This window comes from Ipomoea nil, unplaced genomic scaffold (assembly GCF_001879475.1).
Source record: "Ipomoea nil cultivar Tokyo-kokei standard unplaced genomic scaffold, Asagao_1.1 scaffold1895, whole genome shotgun sequence".
In the NCBI taxonomy this organism is placed as follows: domain Eukaryota; kingdom Viridiplantae; phylum Streptophyta; class Magnoliopsida; order Solanales; family Convolvulaceae; genus Ipomoea; species Ipomoea nil.
This window is the reverse complement of record NW_017618323.1, coordinates 459235-482977: the sequence shown is the minus strand read 5'-3', so window position 1 is coordinate 482977 and position 23743 is coordinate 459235. Positions and strand designations below refer to the sequence as shown.

At 34.0% G+C, this 23743-nt stretch overlaps 1 protein-coding gene across 2 annotated transcripts; it reads left to right on the top strand.

Annotated features, from left to right (window-relative positions):
• Window positions 1-9002: 9002 nt before the first annotated feature.
• On the top strand, window positions 9003-12883 carry LOC109193597 (protein COBRA-like). 2 transcript variants are annotated; one of them, XM_019344475.1, is made up of 6 exons: window positions 9003-9305; window positions 10575-10654; window positions 10975-11431; window positions 11516-11675; window positions 11756-12039; window positions 12303-12883. In XM_019344475.1, the coding sequence occupies exons 1-6, from the start codon at window positions 9185-9187 to the stop codon at window positions 12599-12601; spliced, it is 1401 nt and encodes a 466-aa protein (XP_019200020.1). In that variant the 5' UTR covers window positions 9003-9184; the 3' UTR covers window positions 12602-12883. The 2 variants fall into 2 exon arrangements, with proteins under 2 accessions (XP_019200020.1, XP_019200021.1); XM_019344476.1 differs by having other exon boundaries at window positions 9208-9305; window positions 10570-10654.
• Window positions 12884-23743: the final 10860 nt, after the last annotated feature.

The window sequence follows — 23743 nt, the reverse complement described above, 5'->3', positions numbered from 1 at the left end:
AAGAAAGAAAAAAAAAAACGACCCCGAAAGGTACGGTTACTAAACTTGTACATACGCATGTGTTTATATTTGAATAAAGGATTATTCTGCATCCATGTTCAGAATTCCTTTACTGTTAACCTCGCACGGTGCCAGGACGTAGTCTTGGACCTGGTTTGTACATCTTCACCTGGGCCTACAGGGCAAGATACGCAGCCTAGCCTGCATTAAAAAAAAAATGTGTGGTACTAGCATGAAGTGGCAATTTATATCCTACACCACGGCGCGCGTTGCACTGTGCGCCCAGATGCAAAACGACGTCGTTTTATTTTATTTTATTTTTTTTTGAAACTTCCAGCCCCAGTGAATGGCAATAAGTTTTTCTTTAAAAAAAACCCGTTGTTCAAAAATGTACATAATGTTATACTAGAATACACATAATTGTATACATGAATGTACATAATTATATAACAAAATATACATACTCTTTTTAAAAGATAATACACATAATCTAACATAATACATAATAAACATAAACTTTTAACATAATACACATAAACTCTTAACATAATACACATAAATTTTCTGATTCGGATGTACATAATTGTATAAAAAGAATGTACATAATTGTATAAAAAATGTACATAACTGTATGAACAAATACACATAATTATGTGAACAAATACACATAATTGTGTGAACAAATACACATAATCACAGCAACTTCCTACCGCGCCTCCCAAAACGACCCCAAAACGACGTCGTTTTGGGAGGCACGCGGTGCACAGTGCTACGCGCGCCGTGGTGTAGGGTATAACGATTGGCATGAAGTAGCAGGCAACCCACACACAAATACACCCAGGTTAACAGGATGCGGTCCCTAAGCCCATATTGTACACACACACAATTATCTCTCTTCTTTTCTTGTAATTTGAAAAACTCTTCAAAATCCATACCTAATGAGTCAAATAGGCCCTCCAACTATATAGCCAAATGCAATTAGACCCTCGAACTAAAAAAAAAAACATTCAGTTGAACCCTTACACTTGTTAAAAGTGTACAATTAACTAATTTGACCTATAATAACATGCTACCTTTAGATCACATGCCACACGGATGCCACGTAAGATGCTACATAGATTAATATTTTAAAAAGTTATTAAAATAATAAATCAAAATAATTATATTTAAATAAAATAAAATAAAATAAAATAAAATAAAATAAAATAAAAACAGACTGCCATGGCTTCTTCGTTCAACATGGACAAAGAAACCCGTTGACTTCTCCGTCTGATTTGAACTGAGCATCAATGGCTTCTCCGTCCAGATATTGGCTTCTCTGCTCTAAACTTACGGAGAAGCCAGCAAACTTTTTTTTATTTTTTTTAATTTGTTTATTTTAATTTTTGCTTTTTTATTTTTTATTTTTTTTTTGAATGGGATGTCACATAGGATGCCATGTAATCAAAATTAAATGGTTACTTGTTGGTAACCTGTTAAATATGTTAATTGCACAATTTTAATCAATTTAAGGGTTTAATTGAACTTTTTTTTTTTAATTCAATGATCTAATTGTATTTTGATATATACTTGGAGGGTTTATTTGACTCTTATTCTTATATATTTTATGATGAAAATATGATACATCAAAACAATCAAGTCTCATAGTACGGTTACCTGTTTTAGTGTTTTAATGAAATTTGAGATCCAAATGAAAACGTAAAAAGTGACAATAACTCCTTGACTTAATCAAACATAATCCCTATTTTCCTGCCTCTTTATTGCTTTCTTTTCCCCTAATTTCGTAGACAAATGCTGCCTTTATTTATCATCTTTTAAACTCCTTTTGCATAGTTTCCCATCTTTTTCTCCACTATCTGAACACTTTACTGCCAATAGTATAGAATGTATGTTAGACGGAAACGAGAAATGAAAAAGGGGAAATAAAAAAAATGATGGAGAAACAGTCATTTAAAAGAAGTAGGAAATAAAATATAAGAGAAATATATAAATATATAAATATCTACTATCTACTATATATATATATATATACTAATAAGAGCCCAAGAGAGTTAGGCCTATAATGGGTAGAAAAAATGGCGGTGACAGATTTTAATCAAATGAATGGCTCAGATTGATTAAAAGATTGATAAGATTTAAATTTTACACTAAAATTTCCTAAAATACCCACACACCGTTACTAATTCCGTTAAAATTTTAAGAATTGCCGTTAGTTCACCGTTAACTTACTCATTGATTTCAATAAAAAAAAAGGTCTTAGGTTCGAACCTCATCCCAATCAAAGTTGGCATAATTAGTACTCTATTTTACTCTTATTAAATTATATAAATAATAATTTAGTAGCTACAACAAAAAATTATAGATATGCATTTCTTTAATTTAGAATTATGTATCCACAATGCATTTATTCAAAAAAAATTATTCATTATCAATAAATTAAATAAGAGAAATAATTGTATTAGTTATATTGTCTTTATTTTTCTACAATATAAAAATTCTTTATATTCAAATTTATTAATTGATTATATTCGCTACATTGTCTTTACAATGTCTTAATTCAGTAAAAAAAAAAAAATTCATTATCAATAAATTAATTAAGAGAAATATTTTCATTAGTTATATTGTATTTATTTTTCTCAAATGTAAAAATTTTTACATTCAAATTCATCAATTGATTATATTCACTACATTGTCTATTATTATCTTTTTTGTGCACTATTTTTCTAATTAAATATCAAAGTTATAATACAAAATAATGTTATATATTTATTTACCAAGTATTTTATTAATACCATGAAAAAATTAAAAAAATAATAATTAATTAAGCCAACCATATTAACTACTTGAGAGATTTTGTGACAAAGAGGGTATCCAAATCACACAACAAATTGAAGTGAGAACTACCTTGCAATGTCCTTGTTTGACAATCAGCAATTAGCGGATTATATTAGCGGATTTGACCAACGAATTTATTTAATTATTAACATTGGGTAGAAAAAATGACCGCCAAATTATTAAATCAAATGAATGATTCAAATTGTTCAGGTTTTAATTTTTTTTTTTTAAAGTTTTTCTAATTTATCCTTAATTATATGATTATCCATTTAACTTTTTCGTTAAATACCGTTAATTCACCGTTAGTATAATTCTAATATTAACGTCTAATATAGAATTATAATTACACCATTAATCTAATTCTAATATTAAATTCTTAATAGAACTTAACCACAAATCATAATGTCGAAATCTCCTCAAATAATATTAGTATATATTTAATATTTTATGCCCTAATTTTTATTTGTTCTCCCTTATGTCCCGTATTTGGTTTCAACCATACCTATACAATTATTTTATTGACAATTATAATCAATCTTGACTATATTATCTTGCAATTGTAAACTTAGAATTACCTATTTAACCCGCACGGGCTTAGCTTAATGGTTTAGTGGGCAGTATTTGGGAGAAGAGACCAAGGTTTGGACCTCGGCGGCGGCAGTGCGGGAATTATGTCCAAAGTGGGCAGATTTCTTGTTCGCACCGGCATTTGGTCCTGTCTGCTGAACCATTGGGTCACCGTGATTTACAACTTCCCACAATGCTCTGTCGAGTCAGAGTGTGGGGGGCCCTTGGGGTTGGGGACTCAACCTTTGGGAGAAGAATTACCTATTTAAATACGCAAATTCAACCTTCAATTATCTATGCATGAACAATTTCAATATAATCTTGCCTTAATATACTTTAAAGTACTTATTTTTTTTAAAAAAATATTGGGCATTATCCCAATCGCGCAATGCGCGTAAAAAACTAGTATATATATAGACATATTTAATTTTAGTCTTGTCTTATAAATGCATACATATTAATTATCTATTAGTTTTAAGATTAATAATATTATACTAATAAATAAAAGTAATTTATTAAATTACTAGCTAATAAATATATACTAAAAAAATTACTAATAAATATTTGAATACCACAAAATCTATTCGAAATAATAACGCAATGTCTAAAACAAAAAAAATATATATATTTTTTTAAACTTAAATATTCTAGCTAGTGTAATTACTAAGCGATACTTGGATACATTTATAATTAATTTTTTATGACTAAATAATTTTATTAATAAATAATATTTTAATTTTCTCAAACATTTATGACGTTTTAATTATTTTATTGTCGAATTAATTACAATATATATCCAATTATGTTTTTAATTAGTTTAGATTTTGTTGAAATTTTTAAAAGTTATATTTTAAACTATTATTGATGGTACGAAACTTGAGATTATATTATCCATACTAACACGTTGTACTATTTTATGATTATGATATAGATATTTAATTTAATTTTAAATAAAACGTCAACTTTTATATTATATTTGTGATAATACACAAATCATATAAATAATGAATTTATATTCAAAATTATTTGTTAAATGAATACTAATAATTATTTTTATCCAGTGTTGCAAAAATCGCGTTTAGGTGCCGATTAATCGGTGTCAGCCGACCACCTAGATTATCACCATAATTCGTGGTTTAGGTGGCCGATTAGCTATCTTTTTTTTTTTTTTTTTGAATAGATTTTTTCGCTCAAAACGATGTCGTTTTAAGCGAAATAACCCTAAATGGTTCAAACCCTAGATGTTTTCAGGTTAATATTTAATAGTAATAACTATTAAAGCTAAGTATTAAGTAATTTATATTATAATTAGCAAGTCTTAAAATTTAAAAAATTAAAAAAAAATTAAACAAATCTTACATAAAAAAGGGCGTTCGAAGAGCGCCTGCCCTAGTGATTTTTTCAACCATGTTTTTATCTAATTCCAAATACAATCAATAATTGCTCATTGCTAAAATTTAACTAAATCTAACCAATAAAAAAATATTGAAAGCATTATTGCTATTGTATAAGTATTATATACTAAGGGTAAATCAAAGTTTGACATGTTATTATTAAAACTAAAAGTCAATATTAACGTAATATAATATATGGGTTCAAATGAAAATAATATTTTTCGGTAAAAAGTAGTGAAGAATGACCACACTTATTTCATCAATAGTTGAGAATTTTAGTAATAAAATACAGAATCAATTTTATAATCATTGTAAACTTTTTTTTTTTTTTTAATATTTATAAAAATGGCACGTCTCATTTCCCTTTATTTTCAACAACCTTAAACCGATGATCTTCAAAATGAATGAATTAGATCAATTCTCACTTTTCGCTTCGGAATATATTCTCACCTAAACCCTTATAACCACTCGATCTCTATGTGAGAAATCTAGACAATCCATAAATCTAGACAATCCATTTTTTTTTTTGAATGCTACTAGCTCTATTACATTGTAGTATCTGTTCATATACTTTCTCAACCTACTGAAACACAAAGAGCTAATAACGCCTCCATTGAGGCTCGAACTCACAACCTTCCAAATGGAAGTCCAACCCGGATACCATTGGACCACATAGTCCTGGTCTAGACAATCCATTTAGTTGAGCTAATGATTAAAAATGAAGAAGAAAAAAAGAAAGAAAAAAACAATTTTAGTTTCATAAATATTACGCAATATTCATGAAACTAATCCCACCATTTTTTTAATCTTATTTTCAACTGTTAGATCTTTTAGATGGACAACTCAAAATTTTCATAATTCTCACACGGAGGATACTTCTAATATGAACCAATATATATATATATATATATATATATATATATATATATATATATATATATCTAGACCTAATTCATTTCATCAAATATTTTACAGAATAATGTATAGTAACACGTAATAAGTATCATAATTATTTTATACTCCGTAATTAGTATTCGTTAATTACCTATTAATAGACTAACTTTATCACAAATTAATTATGCAAAGGACATTTACAGTCAAATGGTAATATTTTCATTTTTTTTATAAAATAAATAGTTGATGAAGCATTATTTATATTTTTTGGACGCATCACAATCTACTATACTAATAAGAGCCCAAGAGAGTTAGGCCTATAATGGGTAGAAAAAATGGCGGTCACAGATTTTAATCAAATGAATGGCTCAGATTGATTAAAAGATTGATAAGGTTTAAATTTTACACTAAAATTTCCTAAAATATCCACACACCGTTACTAATTCCGTTAAAATTTTAAGAATTGCCGTTAGTTCACCGTTAACTTACTCATTGATTTCAATAAAAAAAAAAAAAGGTTTTAGGTTCGAACCTCATCCCAATCAAAGTTGGCATAATTAGTACTTTTTTTTTGAAAGTGTTGGCATAATTAGTACAATTTTAAGAATTGCCGTTAGTTCACCGTTAACTTATTGATTTCAATAAAAAAAAAAAAAAGGTCTTAGGTTCGAACCTCATCCCAATCAAAGTTGGCATAATTAGTACTCTATTTTACTCTTATTAAATTATATAAATAATAATTTAGTAGCTACAACAAAAAATTATAGATATGCATTTCTTTAATTTAGAATTATGTGTTCACAATGCCTTTATTCAAAAAAAAAAATTATTCATTATCAATAAATTAAATAAGAGAAATAATTCTATTAGTTATATTGTCTTTATTTTTCTACAATATAAAAATTCTTTATATTCAAATTTATTAATTGATTATATTCGCTACATTGTCCTTACAATGTCTTAATACAGTGAAAAAAATTATTCATTATCAATAAATTAATTAAGAGAAATATTTTCATTAGTTATATTGTCTTTATTTTTCTCAAATGTAAAAATTTTTACATTCAAATTCATCAATTAATTATATTCACTACATTGTCTATTATCTTTTTTGTGCACTATTTTTCTAATTAAATATCAAAGTTATAATACAAAATAATGCTATATATTCATTTACCAAGTATTTTATTAATACCATGAAAAAATTAAAAAAATATATAATTAATAAAGCCAACCATATTAACTACTTGAGAGATTTTGTGACAAAGAGAGTATTCAAATCACACAACAAATTGAAGTGAGAACTACCTTGCAATGTTCTTGTTTGACAATCAACAGTTAGCGCGCAGATTATATTAGCGGATTTGACCAACGAATTTATTTAATTATTAACATTGGGTAGAAAAATGACCGCCAAATTATTAAATCAAATGAATGGTTCAAATTGTTCAGGTTTTAATTTTTTTTAAAATTTTTCTAATTTATCCTTAATTATATGATTATCCATTTAACTTTTCCATTAAATAGCGTTAATTCACCGTTAGTCTAATTATAATATTAACGTCTTCATCACAAATGCTCTGTCGGGCCGGGGTGTGGGGCACCCTTAGGGTTGGGGTTCAGCCTTTTGGAAGAATAATATTAACGTCTAATATAGAATTATAATTACACCATTAATCTAATTCTAATATTAAAGTCTTCATAGAACTTAACCACAAATCCTAATGTTGAAATCTCATCAAACAATATTAGTATATATTTAATATTTTATGCTCTAATTTTTATTTGTTCTCCCTTATGTCCCGTATTTGGTTTCGACCATACCTATACAATTATTTTATTGACAATTATAATCAATCTTGACTATATTATCTTGCATTTGTAAACTTAGAATTACCTATTTAACCCGCACGGGCTTAGCTCAATGGTTTAGTGGGCAGTATTTGGGAGAAGAGACCAAGGTTTGAACCTCGGCGGCGGCAGTGTGGGAATTATGTCCCAAGTGGGCAGATTCCTTGTTCGCACTGGCATTTGGTCCTGTCTGCTGAACCATTGAGTCACCGTGATTTACAACTTCCTACAATGCTCTGTCGGGTCAGAGTGTGGGGGGCCCTTGGGGTAGGGGACTCAACCTTTGGGAGAAGAATTACCTATTTAAATATGCAAATTCAACCTTCAATTATCTATGCATGAACAATTTCAATATAATCTTGCCTTAATATACTTTAAAGTACTTATTTTTTTAAAAAAATATTGGGCATTATCCCAATCGCGCAATGCGCGTAAAAAACTAGTATGGTAATAAAGGATGATAATTCCCCTAGTAGTGAAATTGATTTCTCTGATTTTGGAGAAAAATGCTAACAGTAGTGCATTTAATACCTATTTAATGTTCTACCCTATTCTTTGGAATACAAGGAAAATCCTAATATTATTGTAAAATATGACAAATTATATGTGTATTCTTAAAGAAATTATTAAAAGAGGGTGAAAAGTTCAGAGCGCGTAAACTATTAAAATGACGATTTTGTCTTTAAATTTGACAGACGGTAAATCTAACAGAGGTCTTAACAAAGTAACATTTTAGTAGTTAATCAAGTAAAAAAATTAAATAAAGGATCTTTGTAAGTAAATCGCAGTAGTTAATGAACTTTCAAGGGCCTCCACACCCCGCCTTGATAGAGCATCTGATAGGATGTAAACTATGGTAACTTAGCTGAACCATAAAGGCTAGACCCTTACTTACTGTGCACAAAGAGCCCCCTCACTTTGAGAGGTTGCTCCCACATTGTTGTTGGTATTCTTCCCAAATTTCACTGCTATGACCAACTGAGCTGCTCATGCGGACTAAAATATTGTATAATTAATTGTAAGAAAAATTACAGTTTTCATCCCTAAGTTATAGAGTAATTGTAAAATTCGTCCCTAGTTATTGGTTGTGCTCACTTTTCACACATAAGCTATCATAGACGTTGCACTTTTCGTCATTTTATTCCTTTTTTGTGCTCATTCTTCGTCCCTAAATTATATTAAAATTGTAAATTTTGTTCATAATATTTTATAAGTGAATAGACAAAGTGTAACACTAATAATAACTTGAGAACAAAACGAAAACATAATCAATAATTAAAAACGAATTCTACAATTATGGTATAAATTAGCCAAATTTTCCATCAAAAAGTAAGTCAAAAACCATTGATGAGGTTAGCGTATATATAGCACTGGTTACAGTTGGCTTGCCACTGATACTACGTGGTCCCACCCAACCCGTTGGGCATAAAAGCATAGCGTTCTTCCGCGTTCGCCAAACCCACATTCTAATTCCGAGAGACCCTACACTAAATCTTGGTCTATGCCCCAACTCTCAAGTTAAAACCTCGTCAAACAACGTTTGTGTTTTTTTGTTTTCTGTTTTTTTTTTTTTTTTTTTTCTTTTCTTTTTGTTGTGTATTTCGGACTGTCATTTCTATTTTCTAGTCATCGGTAATCAAAAAATGGAGCGCTTTGTTTCATGCAGCCGTGGATCATCATCATCTTCATCGTCCATCTCTAGATTCCTCAACCTCGCCATTTTTCTGCCATTCTTGCTTTCTCTTCTGTGCTTTAGCTCTACAGGTCAGTTCCCTTTTTTCCATTTACTCATCACCCCCACTGATGCCTTCGTTTTGATCGTGTTTCCTGGGTGAAATTGGAGAAAACAGAGAAATGGGTTCCTGGTTTCTGCTTCAAATTGTAACCTTATACTGAGAAATATGATGTTTTATTGAAATGGGTTGATTAATCAACAAGTTTTATGAATATTGATCACTAGATTAGATCATCTCAATAAGGTTGAAGAAGAAATATTGGGTTTCATTTTTTTTTTTTTTTTTTTTTTTTTTTTTTTTTCAGTTTTCGGAGTGTTGGATTGTGTGGCTATTTTGGGTTGACGGGGCGGACCCTTCTAGAACAAAAATGAGTTTCCATGAGAATCTGGAATTCGGGTTTGATTGGAATTTGGGTTTTCTTGTTTGAAGGAATTTTGATACTTGGGGCTATTAACTGTTTGTTTTTATTTTATTTTTATTTTTTTTGCATGTTTTTATAATCTATTTGAGTTGAATTGTGTAGTGGAAGGCTCTGGGCACTGTATTGTATTTTTATTAAGGTTTATGTCAAAGTTTTCTTCCTTAATTTTTCTTGTCTTTTATTCTATACTACATAGTAATTAATTAATTTGTGTTTGAGGTTGTCGAACCAACAGAGCTGGCGGCCATTATCATATTTTATCAAGCTTCTTTCTGTATATGTCCATTAGCCATTTGCTTCAGTTTTGCTAAATAAGTCATTTCTCAAACACAAGTGACTAGATTATGAAATGAATCTAATAGAACATGGAATCAATTATTTTGCATTTAAATATTATTTTAAACATTGGGCAATTTACAGAAAACATGGTGATATAACTGCACTTGGGGTTGGGGACATATATCTTAGCTGAATTTAGTGATGAGCGAGAGATTTGTCGTGATTCATGAAGGGTATTGATGTGATGATTAGATTCCTTCTCGCCCTGGATAAAAAGTATCTGTCTTACCTTTGATATTAAGGTTTCTTAAATCATTAAAACTGGTCTGTGTGCCTTTTAGAAACCAGGAATGGGAGTGTTCTTATGCCGTTATGCTGATCCTGTCTCTTGAACTTAACGTATTATGTGTCTGCAGTTAACATATCCTGTATCGTTTGTGTCTGTAGATACCATTTTACGTTTCTGGTACAGAAATATATCAACTGTAAACACATAATTTTTGGACTAGGATCTAGAATGCAAGATGGACCCTGGTCCATGGTATACCAATTGGATTTTGAGAGTGGAATTTGATTGCTTGTTGGGTGTTAGTGCAGATGCTTATGATCCACTAGATCCAAACGGAAATATTACGATCAAATGGGATGTTATAAGCTGGACACCGGATGGATATCTTGTGAGTACAAGTAACACTCGCTTGTTCTACCTTCTCTCCACCTCTCTCTTTTGATGCAAATCCACTTAACGATGACAATGAAGTTCTATTGAACAAAAAGGACGAAATTTTGTTTCCCCCGCACATATATATGTGTCTGAGGATATCGTTTGCTTATAGTTCTTCTCCCTTTTTGCCCCGTTTTCTCACTTAACAAAGAAAGAAATGGCAAGAAGAAGAGTTTTCCTCGTCCTCCTAGGTTGCATTGATTTTGGTTCCTTATCCATGAAGTTTTTTTTTGCTATTGTTTGATGTGTGGTGTTCTCGATATGAATCAACAGGCTATGGTCTCGATAAGCAACTTCCAGAGGTATCGTCATATCCAAGCACCCGGATGGAGATTGGGTTGGACATGGGCGAAGAAAGAAATAATATGGGACATGGTTGGAGGTCAAGCCACCGAGCAAGGAGATTGTTCGAAATTCAAAGCGAATATCCCTCATTGCTGTAAGAAGGACCCGACGATTGTGGATTTGATGCCCGGTACTCCTTACAACAAGCAGGTCGCGAATTGCTGCAGAGGCGGAGTACTTAACTCGTGGGTCCAAGATCCCGACACTTCTATGAGCGCGTTCCAAATTAGCGTTGGTCAAGCTGGGACGAGTAACAAAACTGTCAGGTTGCCGAAAAACTTCACCCTGAAAGCTCCGGGACCGGGATATACGTGCGGGCCCGCTAAAACCGTGACTCCAACCAAATTCGTTACACCAGACAAAAGAAGAAGTACTCAAGCTATGAGTAAGTTTAGCTTCTTTAAATTTGTGTTATAAAATTCGAACTTTTTTGCTGAACTAATACACAAGTAACAAGTAATTTCTGCAGTGACATGGAAAGTAATTTGCACTTATTCGCAATTCCTGGCTCAAAAGACGCCAACTTGTTGTGTCTCCCTCTCGTCCTTCTATAACGATACAATTATCAACTGCCCAACTTGCACTTGTGGCTGTCAAAACAACATAAATCAACCCGGGACTTGCATAAGGTAAGCTCGGCTTTCAGATTCTCGTCCTTCGGGATGGAAATTTGTGCTAGGATTTCATGCTTTCTTTCTAATGCTTACAGACCGGGCTCGACTAATGTACCCACAGCACTTTCGACTTCAAGTTTGGGAAGGAATGACTTAACGCCTTTGGTCCAGTGTACTAACCATATGTGTCCCATCCGAATCCATTGGCACGTTAAGATTAACTATAAGGCATACTGGAGGGTGAAGGTCACGATTACGAATTTCAACTACAGAATGAACTATTCGCAGTGGAATCTCGTAGTCCAGCACCCGAACTTTGACAATCTCACACAGATTTTCAGCTTTAACTACCAGCCAATAACGCCATATGAATCCATAAGTAAGCTAACTTTTCTTTTGAGTTAATACCTCCAATGGTCCTCCGAGTATTAGCGATTTACCAGTTGTGGTCATCCGAGTTTTAAATGACCTCCAATAGTCTTCCATGTTTTAAAAAATAACCACCAGTGGTCCTTTTAGGACGTCTCGTGGTCATTTAAAACTCGGGTTCTTTTTTAAAATTAGGACCACAGTTGGTTATTTGTGTGTAAATTTTCATGTTTTAAAGTTTAACCGAGTTGATTGATTGATTTATTGTTGCAGATGACACTGCGATGCTATGGGGAATCAAGTTTTACAACGATCTACTGATGCAAGCCGGGCCTTTGGGTAATGTGCAAACCGAGATGCTATTCCAGAAGGATAAATCGAAATTCACGTTCGACAAAGGGTGGGCTTTTCCCCACAGGGTTTACTTCAACGGGGACAACTGCGTTATGCCACAACCGGATTCATACCCGTACCTGCCAAATGCTAGCGCCCGAACAGTTGTGGTATCTCTTCTTCATCCTATAACAGCAGTTGTAATAGCATCTCTGGTTCTATTATTCGCCTGTGCTTAGTAAAATCAGACAGAACGAAGAAGAACGTGCACTGATGGAATTAACTAGCCCGGATTTTGTTATCTCAGCGAAGCTAATCATATCCCAGTTCTAGCTGCAGTTTGAGCAAAATGGATGGCTTTAAGGTGGCTTAGAACATCAAATTAGGCGTTGGAATATATTTTGTTATGATTGTGTAGATATAATGTCTGCTCTGTAGTGGTATAATTTTGTACATTTTGAGCATTGTTGTTCAAACACTCTTTTGAGTATGATGATATTCCTCACTTCCCCGGACTCAAATCATTTCATTATCTAAGCAATTTATACAAGTAGAAATCCACAACATATTATTCATCAAGTGATATAGCGTGTCCTCGTTTTATTTCGTTTTTTTTTTTTTTTTTTTTTTTTTTTAAAATTTATTTTCTACTGATATAGCACACTTTTTTATTTTCCTTTTCTTCTTTTAAGGTCCCTTTAGAAACATTAAAAACGTTTTTCAGAAAATAATTTCCAAAAAATAACTTATTTTTCAAAAAATAATTTAATTTTCTAATTTTTGACTTTTTTTTTTTTCAGGACCCGTTTAAAAACATGAAAAATGTTTTCAGAAAATGATTTCTAGAAAATAATTCATTTTTCAAAAAATAATTTAATTTTCTAATTTTTGACACAAGGTTAAAACACTATCTTTTTTCTTAAAATGAACATATTATTTCTTATAAAATAAAATACTAATAATAATAATAATTGGTATGGTGGTGGTGGTAGTTGTGGTTGTGTCAGGATCGTTCCTGGAAAAATTGGGGTCCTGTGTGAAAATTCAACATGAGCCCCTTTCTGTATATTTGTAAATATATAATATTTTATATTGTACCAAAATATATAATAGCCTATAAAAATTTATCATTTAAATTTTCACTTGAAAAGTGAAATTCTTCTTCTTATTCGGACATATTTAGACGTAAAATTATTCACCAATCCATTGAGTCTTTCTTATAATATACTTGATCATAAGTAAAATTTCAACAACTTCGACTTTAAAAAACTTTTTTATGCATAAACAACAGTAATGAAAATTGATGGAGAATATATCCCGGTATACCGCGCTACGTATTGTGTACATATGTTCGATATCAGGTACGAATCGTATGCCTATATAAAGGTACCTAACCCTTTAGAAAATGAGGTTTTTTTTTTTCACTTCCTGAGCGCTGGACTCTTTCTTCTCTATCTCTCTAAAGAACATACTCTCTAAACACTCTCTAACGAATATGGAATAAAAGACTACACCAATTTCCCAATTTTCGGGTTCTGATCTTCAGGGACAGAGGCAGTATGGGGGCAGCGGCTCCCACCATATCCTTTTATATGTATGTATGTATATATCGACATATATAGCATTAAATGCGGTATAAAATATATATTTATGTTTAAAATAGAGTTAATTCCAGCAAAGGTCCTCCAGCTATACTGATTTTCCACATTTGATCCTCGTCTTTTAATTTGGATAAATGTGACACTTGACTATCAAAATCTTTTCACCATTACCTTTCATCACTTTGGCGTTATTTAGATGTTAAGTTCAAGGGTAAAATTGTCCTTTATCATTGTTTGGGCCAGTGTTGCAAAAATTGCGCCTAGGCATCGCCCCCGGCCGCCGCGAGGAAGGCCAGAATTGGCCTCCTCCGCGGCCGCCTAGCCGGCTGAACTGGCCGATTTTAACTTTTTTTTTTTTTTATTTTATTTATTTATTTTTTTTTATTTTTTTAGGATTTAGGTTTAAAAACTTTGCGAAGGCGTAACTTTTGACTCGGTTGTCCGTTTTGGATAATTTTTTTTCAAATTGCGTATTTTTTCGAGATTTAGGGTTAAAAACTTTCGCGGTTTGTCCCACCAATTTCTCAAAAAAAAAAAAAAGCTTATTTTGCTCTTAATTTTACTTTTTTTTTTTATTTTAATTTTATGTATTTAGATGGTTTCAACAATATTTTAAACAATTTTATAGCCACTTAAATAAATAGTTTGTAAGAAAAAACGATGAGAACCTTATGTTTTATTTTATGTTTGGCTGTACGGTAGAACGCGATGTCTTTGAACCGACTGCCGTTTGTGTAGACGATGACTTATCTCACACAGGAATCTCCCAACCATGCTCTTGTTCTCACGAGTGTGCCCGTTTTGGTCGTGGGTCACCGTTCCTGGTTCTGCGAGAGTTTCTAAAGAATTGTTGCCCATCAATTCTCCTTTGAAGCGACCCTCACTTCTCTCTTACATAGGTGATTCTTTCTCGAGTATCCCGCATACTCAAGAATCATTAAAGCATTAACATGCTAGCCTCGTGCGAGAGTCACTGTTTTAACGAGGAGTGGTAGGGAGTCCGCAGACCCCCACAGTGACGCGCTCCGTTCCATAATTTAGTTGTCCCATTGAACCTAGGTGCCAGCTAGGTTGGGTATCCACTATAGAACTTTTTAGTCCAAGGGCATTAGACCCATTCCTCGTGTCAACTTCTCCACAACTTCTTTGCCTAACCCTTTGGTCAGCGGATCCGCTATATTGTCTTTTGACTTTACGTAGTCAATCGAGACAACACCAGTTGTGAGTAGTTGTCTAATGGTATTATGTCTACGACGCACATGTCTAGGCTTACCATTATACATATGACTCTGTACTCTCCCGATTGTGACTTGACTATCGGAATGCACACATATTGGAGGTACCGGTCTTTCCCAATTAGGAATATCCTCTATAAAATGGCATAGCCATTCAGCCTCTTCACAACCTTTGTCCAAGGCTATCAGCTCAGATTCCATCGTGGATCTAGCTATCACAGTTTGCTTAGAGGATTTCCATGCAACGGCTGCACCGGCTAGTGCAAACACGTAGCCACTCGTGGACTTAGAGTCCTTAATATCAAATATCCAATTCGCGTCGCTATACCCTTCAAGTACAACGGGATATCTCCCATAGTGCAGTCCAAGATCACGAGTATACCTCAAGTATCTCATAACCTTTACTATTTCCTTCCAGTGCATAGCACCGGGGTTACTCATATATCTACTGAGTTTACTAACCGCAAAGGCAATATCCGGCCTAGTACAACTCATAAGATACATCAAACTACCAATAACCCGAGCATATTCCACTTGTGAAATACCTTCTCCATGGTTCTTGGTTAGATGAATGTTTGTATCAAACAGTGTTCTAGCCATTTGACCATCATCCTTGTTAAATTTCTCAAGGATTTTGTAAATATAATGTGATTGGCTCAACACGAGACCATAAGGTTTTCTAATGATTCTAATCCCAAGGATTAAATCAGCCAACCCCATATCCTTCATGTCAAATCTCGCATTTAACATGTATTTGGTAGACTTGATCATCCGATCATTACTACCAACGATGAGAATATCATCGACATATAAACAAAGAATGACGTAGCCGTCTATCGTTTCCTTAACGTAGACACATTTGTCACTTTCGTTTATTTTAAACCCGTTAGTTAAAATCGCATGGTCAAACTTCTCGTGCCACTGCTTAGGCGCTTGTTTTAAACCATAGAGCGATTTAACCAACTTACACACTTTCCTTTCTTGGCCTGGAACCACGAACCCTTCGGGTTGTTCCATATAGATTTCCTCATCTAATTCGCCATTTAGAAAAGCGGTCTTAACGTCCATTTGATGAACTTCCAAGTTTCGCAGCGCGGCTATGGCAAGTATCATCCTAATGGAGTTTATTCTCGTCACGGGAGAATACGTGTCGAAGTAATCAAGGCCCTCGCATTGCCTGTAACCCTTGATTACAAGTCTAGCCTTATACTTCTCGATGGAACCATCAAGTTTCATCTTCCTTTTAAAGACCCACTTGGATCCTAAGGGTTTACTACCCGGAGGAATATTAACAAGTTCCCAAGTGTGATTCTGTAGGATAGAATCCACTTCACTTTTTATAGCCTCTTTCCACATTGGTCCTTCTGTAGAAGTCACAGCTTCTACATACGTTCGAGGCTCATTCTCTATCAAACAAGATAGAAAATCGGGTTAATTTTCTAATAAACAAGTTAGAGTACCCGAATCATACTCTAACAAGTAAGTTAAAAAATCAGGACCGAATGATTTTCCAACTCTCGCCCGCTTACTGCGTCTCGGCTCGAGCTCGGGTTCTTTCTTAGATTCCCCACTATCATTATCCATAGTTTCGTCAAATGTTCGTTTTGACGTACTTGGTCCCTCGTTGGACTTACAAGGAAATATATTCTCGAAGAAATATGCATTCCTTGATTCTACTATCGTGTTCTCATGTACGTCCGGATTATGGGATTCGTGTACTAAGAACCGATAAGCACTACTATTATGTGCATAGCCAATAAAGATACAGTCCACCGTCTTAGGACCTATCTTTACTTTCTTAGGTGTTGGCACCAATACTTTGGCAAGACACCCCCACACTTTCAGGTACTGGTAGGAAGGTTTCCTACCGTTCCACAGCTCATAAGGCGTCTTATCGAGCTTCTTGCGGGGTACCTTATTCAAAAGGCCATTACTTGTCGAAATCGCCTCACCCCACGCATCTTGAGGTAGGCCTAAACTTACAAGCATGGCATTCATCATGTTTTTCAATGTACGATTCTTTCGTTTGGTAACACCGTTCGATTGAGGCGAGTAAGGTGCCGTACGTTCGTGTATTATACCTACACTTGCACAGAAGTCACCAATAGGTGCTTCGTATTCACCACCTCTATCGCTTCTAACCTTCTTAATTCTCCGATTAAGTTGGTTTTCCACTTCATTCTTATAAAGAATGAATTTATCAACGACTTCATCTTTTCTTTTAAGCAAATACACATAGCAGTATCGTGTGCTATTGTCGATAAATGTGATAAAATACTTATTACCACCTCTCGTTTGTATCGATCTAAAATCGCACAAATCACTATGGATTAATTCTAGTGGTTCAGTTTCCCTTTCAACCAACTTGAAAGGTACTTTCGTTAGTTTTGCCTCAACACAAATTTCATACTTGTTATTTGTGTCAATTTTAAAGTTAGGAATATGGTCCATGCTAATTATTCTACGCATAGAATTGAAATTAACATGACCTAGTCTACCATGCCATAAATTGGAAGACTTAAGCAAGTAAACAGAATTAACTTTGCTTTTATTGATAACAGGAATTACACTAAGCTTAAAAAGCCCATCAGTTACATATCCTTTACCAACAAACATCCCTAACTTGGACAAAACTACTTTGTCTGACTCGAACACCATGCGAAAGCCATGTTTGTTCAGCAGAGAGCCAGACACAAGATTCTTCCTCAGCTCAAGAACACACAGCACGTTGTTCAATGTCAGTTCCTTCCCGGAAGTCATCTTCAGAACCACCTTGCCCATGCCTTCCACAGCAGACTGAGCAGAGTTTCCCATCCACACCTTTTCACCCTCAACGGTCTCAAAGGTGTTGAACATCTCTCGGTTGCAACACAAGTGCCTGGTTGCACCGGTATCAATGAACCACTCACGAGAGTTTGAGCCCACGAGGTTCACCTCGGTCACCATAGCCGAAAGGCTAATCTCGACCTCCTTCTGATTGCTATCTCCAACAACATTGGCTTCAGAACTCTTGTTCTTCTTCCGTGGAGCCTTGCATTCAGACGCTCTGTGGCCCGGCTTTCCACAATTGTAGCACTCACCAGAAAACTTGTTCTTGGTAACGCCACCTTTCGGACCTAGCTTTCGCTTGTCCTTCTTGTTCCTCTTGGAGCTCTTACTGTGCTCCACAACGTTGGCCTTAGCGCCAACAACGATAGGAACTTTCCTATCATTCGTCCTGTTCCCCTCCTCAATCCTGAGTCGCTGGATCAGATCCTCCATATTCATCTCCTTTCGCTTATGCTTAAGGTAGTTCTTGAAGTCCTTCCAACCTGGAGGTAACAAGTGGATCACAGATCCCACTTGGAAGGCTTCACTTAGCACCATGCCCTCGTCACGGATCTCATCGAAGATTAATTGCAAATCTTCTACCTGACTTAGCACGGTCTTTGAATTAACCATTTTGAAGTCGAGGAATCGGCCAACCACAAATTTCTTTGACCCGGCATCCTCACTTCGGTATTTATGATCCAAAGCTTCCCACAACGCTTTTGATGTGCTTATCTTTCGATATACATCGTATAGCGTGTCACACAATCCATTCAGGATGTAGTTTCGGCAAAGGAAGTCCGAATCCTTCCAATAGCCAACTGCCATCACAGATTGTGCATCTTGTTCCTTCGACTCGGGAACCTTCTCGGACAAGAACCATGTCAAGCCGAGAGTTGCTAGGTAGAACAACATCTTTTGTTGCCACCTCTTGAAGTTCGACCCAACACCGGTGAACTTCTCCGGCTTCTCAGCCGAACCACTCGGTACCGAATTTACCCGAGACATGGGAATATATCCCTCAGTGCTCCCACAATCTTGTGAACCAACATTCACGGGTGTAGCTTAGGAATTAGCAACATTGTTGCCGTTTCCTCCATTGTAGTCCACAACAACATTTTCATCCCCATCAATTGGCAATACGGGATGCTCCATTTTCTTCAAAGAAATTCGGAGAAGACCACCAACGGAAAAACAAACAAATAAGGTTTTAAGACTGTTGGATATCCGTTGGTGAAAAATAATTAATAATAAAAAAAATAAGATTATTATTTTTTGGAAAAATAGGGAAGGAAAGATGAAGGATTTGGCTAGTGTTTGGTGTTGGGTTTTTGCAAGAGTCAAGCGATCACTCTTTCCTTAAAACCTTATTTGCCACCTCCCAAAAGTGCTAGGAGCTTCATGGCCTAGGCTTCCCAGGATAAAACTTGCTTGTGATTCAATGTTTGAGCACCCATACAAATGAATCCAGCGAACAAGACAAGTCTATGAACACAGTAGGCAAAGAAAGAGTAGAAGCAGAGAGTTTTGAAGCTGGAAATTATACTTTCTTGTTCTGTAATTCTGTGTGTAAAAATTCTGCTGCCTCTACCCTCTCTTATATAGGGTTGAAGGATTAAATAGCTCTTAATAGGGCACTTTAAGACACCCCCCACTACACCTGGTAACAGCAGCCAATACCATGGGTTTCAATTCAAAAATAAAGATTGGAATTAATTCCGTAACAGTAGAATTGAACACCCAACGGTCACAGACTGCACAGGTTCGTGTAGGCCGAAACTTCAATTTCGGCCATGGGTCCCCAAGTCTCGGCCGAGACTACAAGTTTCGACCCAAGTGGCCGAAACTAATGGCAGTTAGGCCGAGTTTCGGCCATGGGTCCCCAAGTCTCGACCTTAGGCCGAGACTACAAGTTTCGGCCACACCCAGTGTCATGTGTTGGAAAGCTTTCGGCCATGTGTTGGAAAGCTTTCGGCCACACCCAGTGTCATGTGTGTTTGGCATAATTCGTGCCAGCGCACACGAGCTCGGGCTTGAATCAAGCCTTTTTTAATCTCGTCTAGTTGGAATTTGATTTGCACCACCCCCCCCCCCTCCCCGCGCGAGAGAGCCTCTATGCTATACAATTCTACAAGCTTCAAAAGAGCTCTTGTATATAAGGGGGGCAAATCCACTTTCCAAACCAATGTGGGACAAAACTCACTTTTCTCTTCATTTTCCAACTCAAATGGGTCTACTTTGAGAATCAATATCTCATTCACCCATTATCCATTTTGAGCGTACAATATATCAATCTCTTCGTCTCACTACGAAGAATCCGAATCCACTTTGACCCGACCCAAATTGGAAGTGGACCCCAACGATAATTGTACCACAAAATAGCCACTTAACATACCATTTTTTTCAAATGATTTTTACCAAGTGTAGTGGGGGGGGGGGGAGGGGTGCCTTATAAAGTGCTGGGATTTGAGCCCAGGTCTCCACCGCCACAACGTGGACTTCTTACCACTAAACTACAACCACAAGGTCATCAAAGTGCAAGATAAAATCTTAATTATACATAAATATATCTTCATAATAATTATAGTTTCAGTTAACGCTGAGTTTAGTCCTCTGACTATCACTCATTTTTAATTTTATTCTTTGACTTTTAAAACTACTAAACTTAGTTTTGGAGTATTGAATCCTTTTCAATTATAATCCACGGTAAGCTTCCTTCCTATTAACATTGAGTATAAAATTAGAGCTGCAATAATAAAGAAATTAACATTGAGGGTGAAATTAGATCAACTAGAATAAGGAAATTAGGATTTTGTTTCCCACGTGTTAAAATCCCTATTAACATTGAGGGTGAAATTATGGTGGCTTGAAAAAAGAAAATTAGAGCTTTGTTTTTCATGTGTGCGAAACAATTGGCGCAATAGTCATTATTTTCTAAATTTACCCTTGTCCCTTGTTAATGAGTGCTAGTTAGAAAACAAAATCAAGAATTAATTATTTAGTTTTATGTAGTTTCAAATTTCCAACTTATTATGGGAATTGTTACATATTAATAAAGGTGGGCATTTCAGGATATGATTCGGTTTTTATCAGTTCCGGTTTCGTTATTTCAGTATTAAAAAAATGATACCATTCGGTTTAACATATAATTCATATCAGTTTCGGTTCGATTTGACAAAGTTCAGTTTCGGCTTGGAATTAGTTCGGTTCAGTTTAAGAATCCCAATTTTTAACTTTCTCTAATTTTTCAAACACACTACCAAACAATGAATATTCAAATAGTCCAAACATTATATAACAAAATAGAAATTCAGACTTCAAACACCCTACTACTAAGTATTAATTACCAAACATCAGATGATTTTTTGCCCAACCGACTCTTCAGTTGGCTAACTTGGAATTTTTTGTTGACAAGATGAATAATCATTCATCTGTATAGTTAATATTTGGAAAATAAGTGTGAAACACTGTATAATTAATTTTCGGACACAAACCGTCATTGGTTAGCAAAATATATTTCCAGTGAAATGGAAATAAAAATTAGAATGATGTTAAAGCACATTAATTTCATACAAACATGAAACTAAAGATAATACTGAATAGTGTAAAAATAACTCAAATTAGAGATAATTGTGAGTCAAAGAACAATTGAGGCAAACAACAAAAGTGCAAAGTAGAGATCAAGACATAAAGAAATCATATTTATTAAAAGAGATACAGAATAGTAGCTGAAGAACAACAAATTACTTGAATTTACTTCTTTATTGTAGTTGTTCTTGTTTTTATTATAAAAAAAACTAATAATACATTAATCTAAATTGTTCAATGTAGCTGCTAGGATTCGAGCCCAAGTCTCCATGGCTACAATGTGGAATTCTTACCACTAAACTACAGCCACAAGGCCATGGGAGTAAAAGATAAAATCTTAATTATACATAAATATATCTTCATGATAATTATGGTTTCAGTTAACGCTGACTTTAGTCCTCTGACTATCACTCATTTTTAATTTTATTCTTTGACTTTTAAAACTACTAAACTTAGTTTTGGAGTATTGAATCCTTTTCAATTGTAATCCACGGTAAGCTTCCTTCCCATTAACATTGAGTATAAAATTAGAGCTGCAATAATAAAGAAGTTAACATTGAGGGTGAAATCAGATCAACTACAATAAGGAAATTAGGATTTATTTTCCCACGTGTTAAAATCCCTATTAACATTGATGGTGATATTGGTGGCTAGAAAAAAGAAAATTAGAGCTTTATTTTTCATGCGTGCGAAACAATTGGCGCAATAGTCAATATTTTCTGAATTTACCTGTGTCCCTTGTTAATGAGTGCTAGTTAGAAAACAAAATCAAGAATTAATTATTTAGTTTTATTGAGTTTCATATTTTCAACTTAATATTGGAATTGTTACATATTAATAAAGGTGGGCATTTCAGGATATGATTCGGTTTTTATCAGTTTCGGTATCGTTATTTCGATATTAAAAAAATGATACCATTCGGTTTAACATATAATTCATTTTAGTTTCGGTTCGATTTGACAAAGTTCAGTTTCGGCTCGGAATTAGTTCGGTTCAGTTTAAGAATCTCAATTTTTAACTTTCCCTAATTTTTCAAACACACTACCAAACAATGAATATTCAAATAGTCCAAACATTATATAACAAAATAGAAATTCAAAGTTCAAACACCCTACTAAGTATTAATTACCAAACATCAGTTGATTTTTGCCCAACCGACTCTTCTATTGGCTAACTTGGAATCTTTTGTTGACAAGATGAATAATCATTCATCTGTATAGTTATTATTTGGAAAACGAGTGTGAAAAACTGTATAATTAATTTTTGGACACAAACCGTCATTGGTTAGCAAAATATATTTTCCAGTGAAATGGAATTAAAAATTAGTATGATGTTGAATCACATTAATTTTATATAAACATGAAACTAAGGATAATACTGAATAATGTAAGAATAACTCAAATTAGAGATAATTGTGAGTTAAAGAACAATTGAGGCAAACAAGAAAAGTTCAAAATAGAGAACAAGACATAAAGAAATCTTATTTATTAAGCGAGATACAGAATAGTAACTGAATAACAACAAGTATCTTGAATTTACTTCTTTATTGTTGTTGTTGTTTTAGTTGTTTTTATTACTAAAAAAAACTATTAATAGATCACTCAAAATTGTTCAGTGTGGCTGCTGGGATTTAAGCCCAGGTCTCCACGACCACAACGTGGAATTCATACCACTAAACTACTGCCACAAGGGTGTGGGAGTGAGATAAAATCTTAATTATACATAAATATATATTCATGATAATTATAGTTTCAGTTAACTCTGAGTTTAGTCCTCTGACTATCACTGATTTTTTATTTTATTCTTTGACTTTTAAAACTACTAAACTTAGTTTTGGAGTATTGAATCATTTTCAATTGTAATCCACAGTAAGCTTCCTTCGTATTAACATTGAGTATAAAATTAGAGCTGCAATAATAAAGAAATTAACATTGATGGTGAAATCATATCAAGAATAAGGAAATTAGGATTTATTTTCCCACGTGTTAAAATCCCTATTAACAATGATGGTGATATTATGATGGATAGAAAAAAGAAAATTAGAGCTTTGTTTTTCATGCGTGCGAAACAATTGGCGCAATAGTCATTATTTTCTGAATTTACCTGTGTCCCTTGTTAATGAGTGCTAGTTAGAAAACAAAATCAAGAA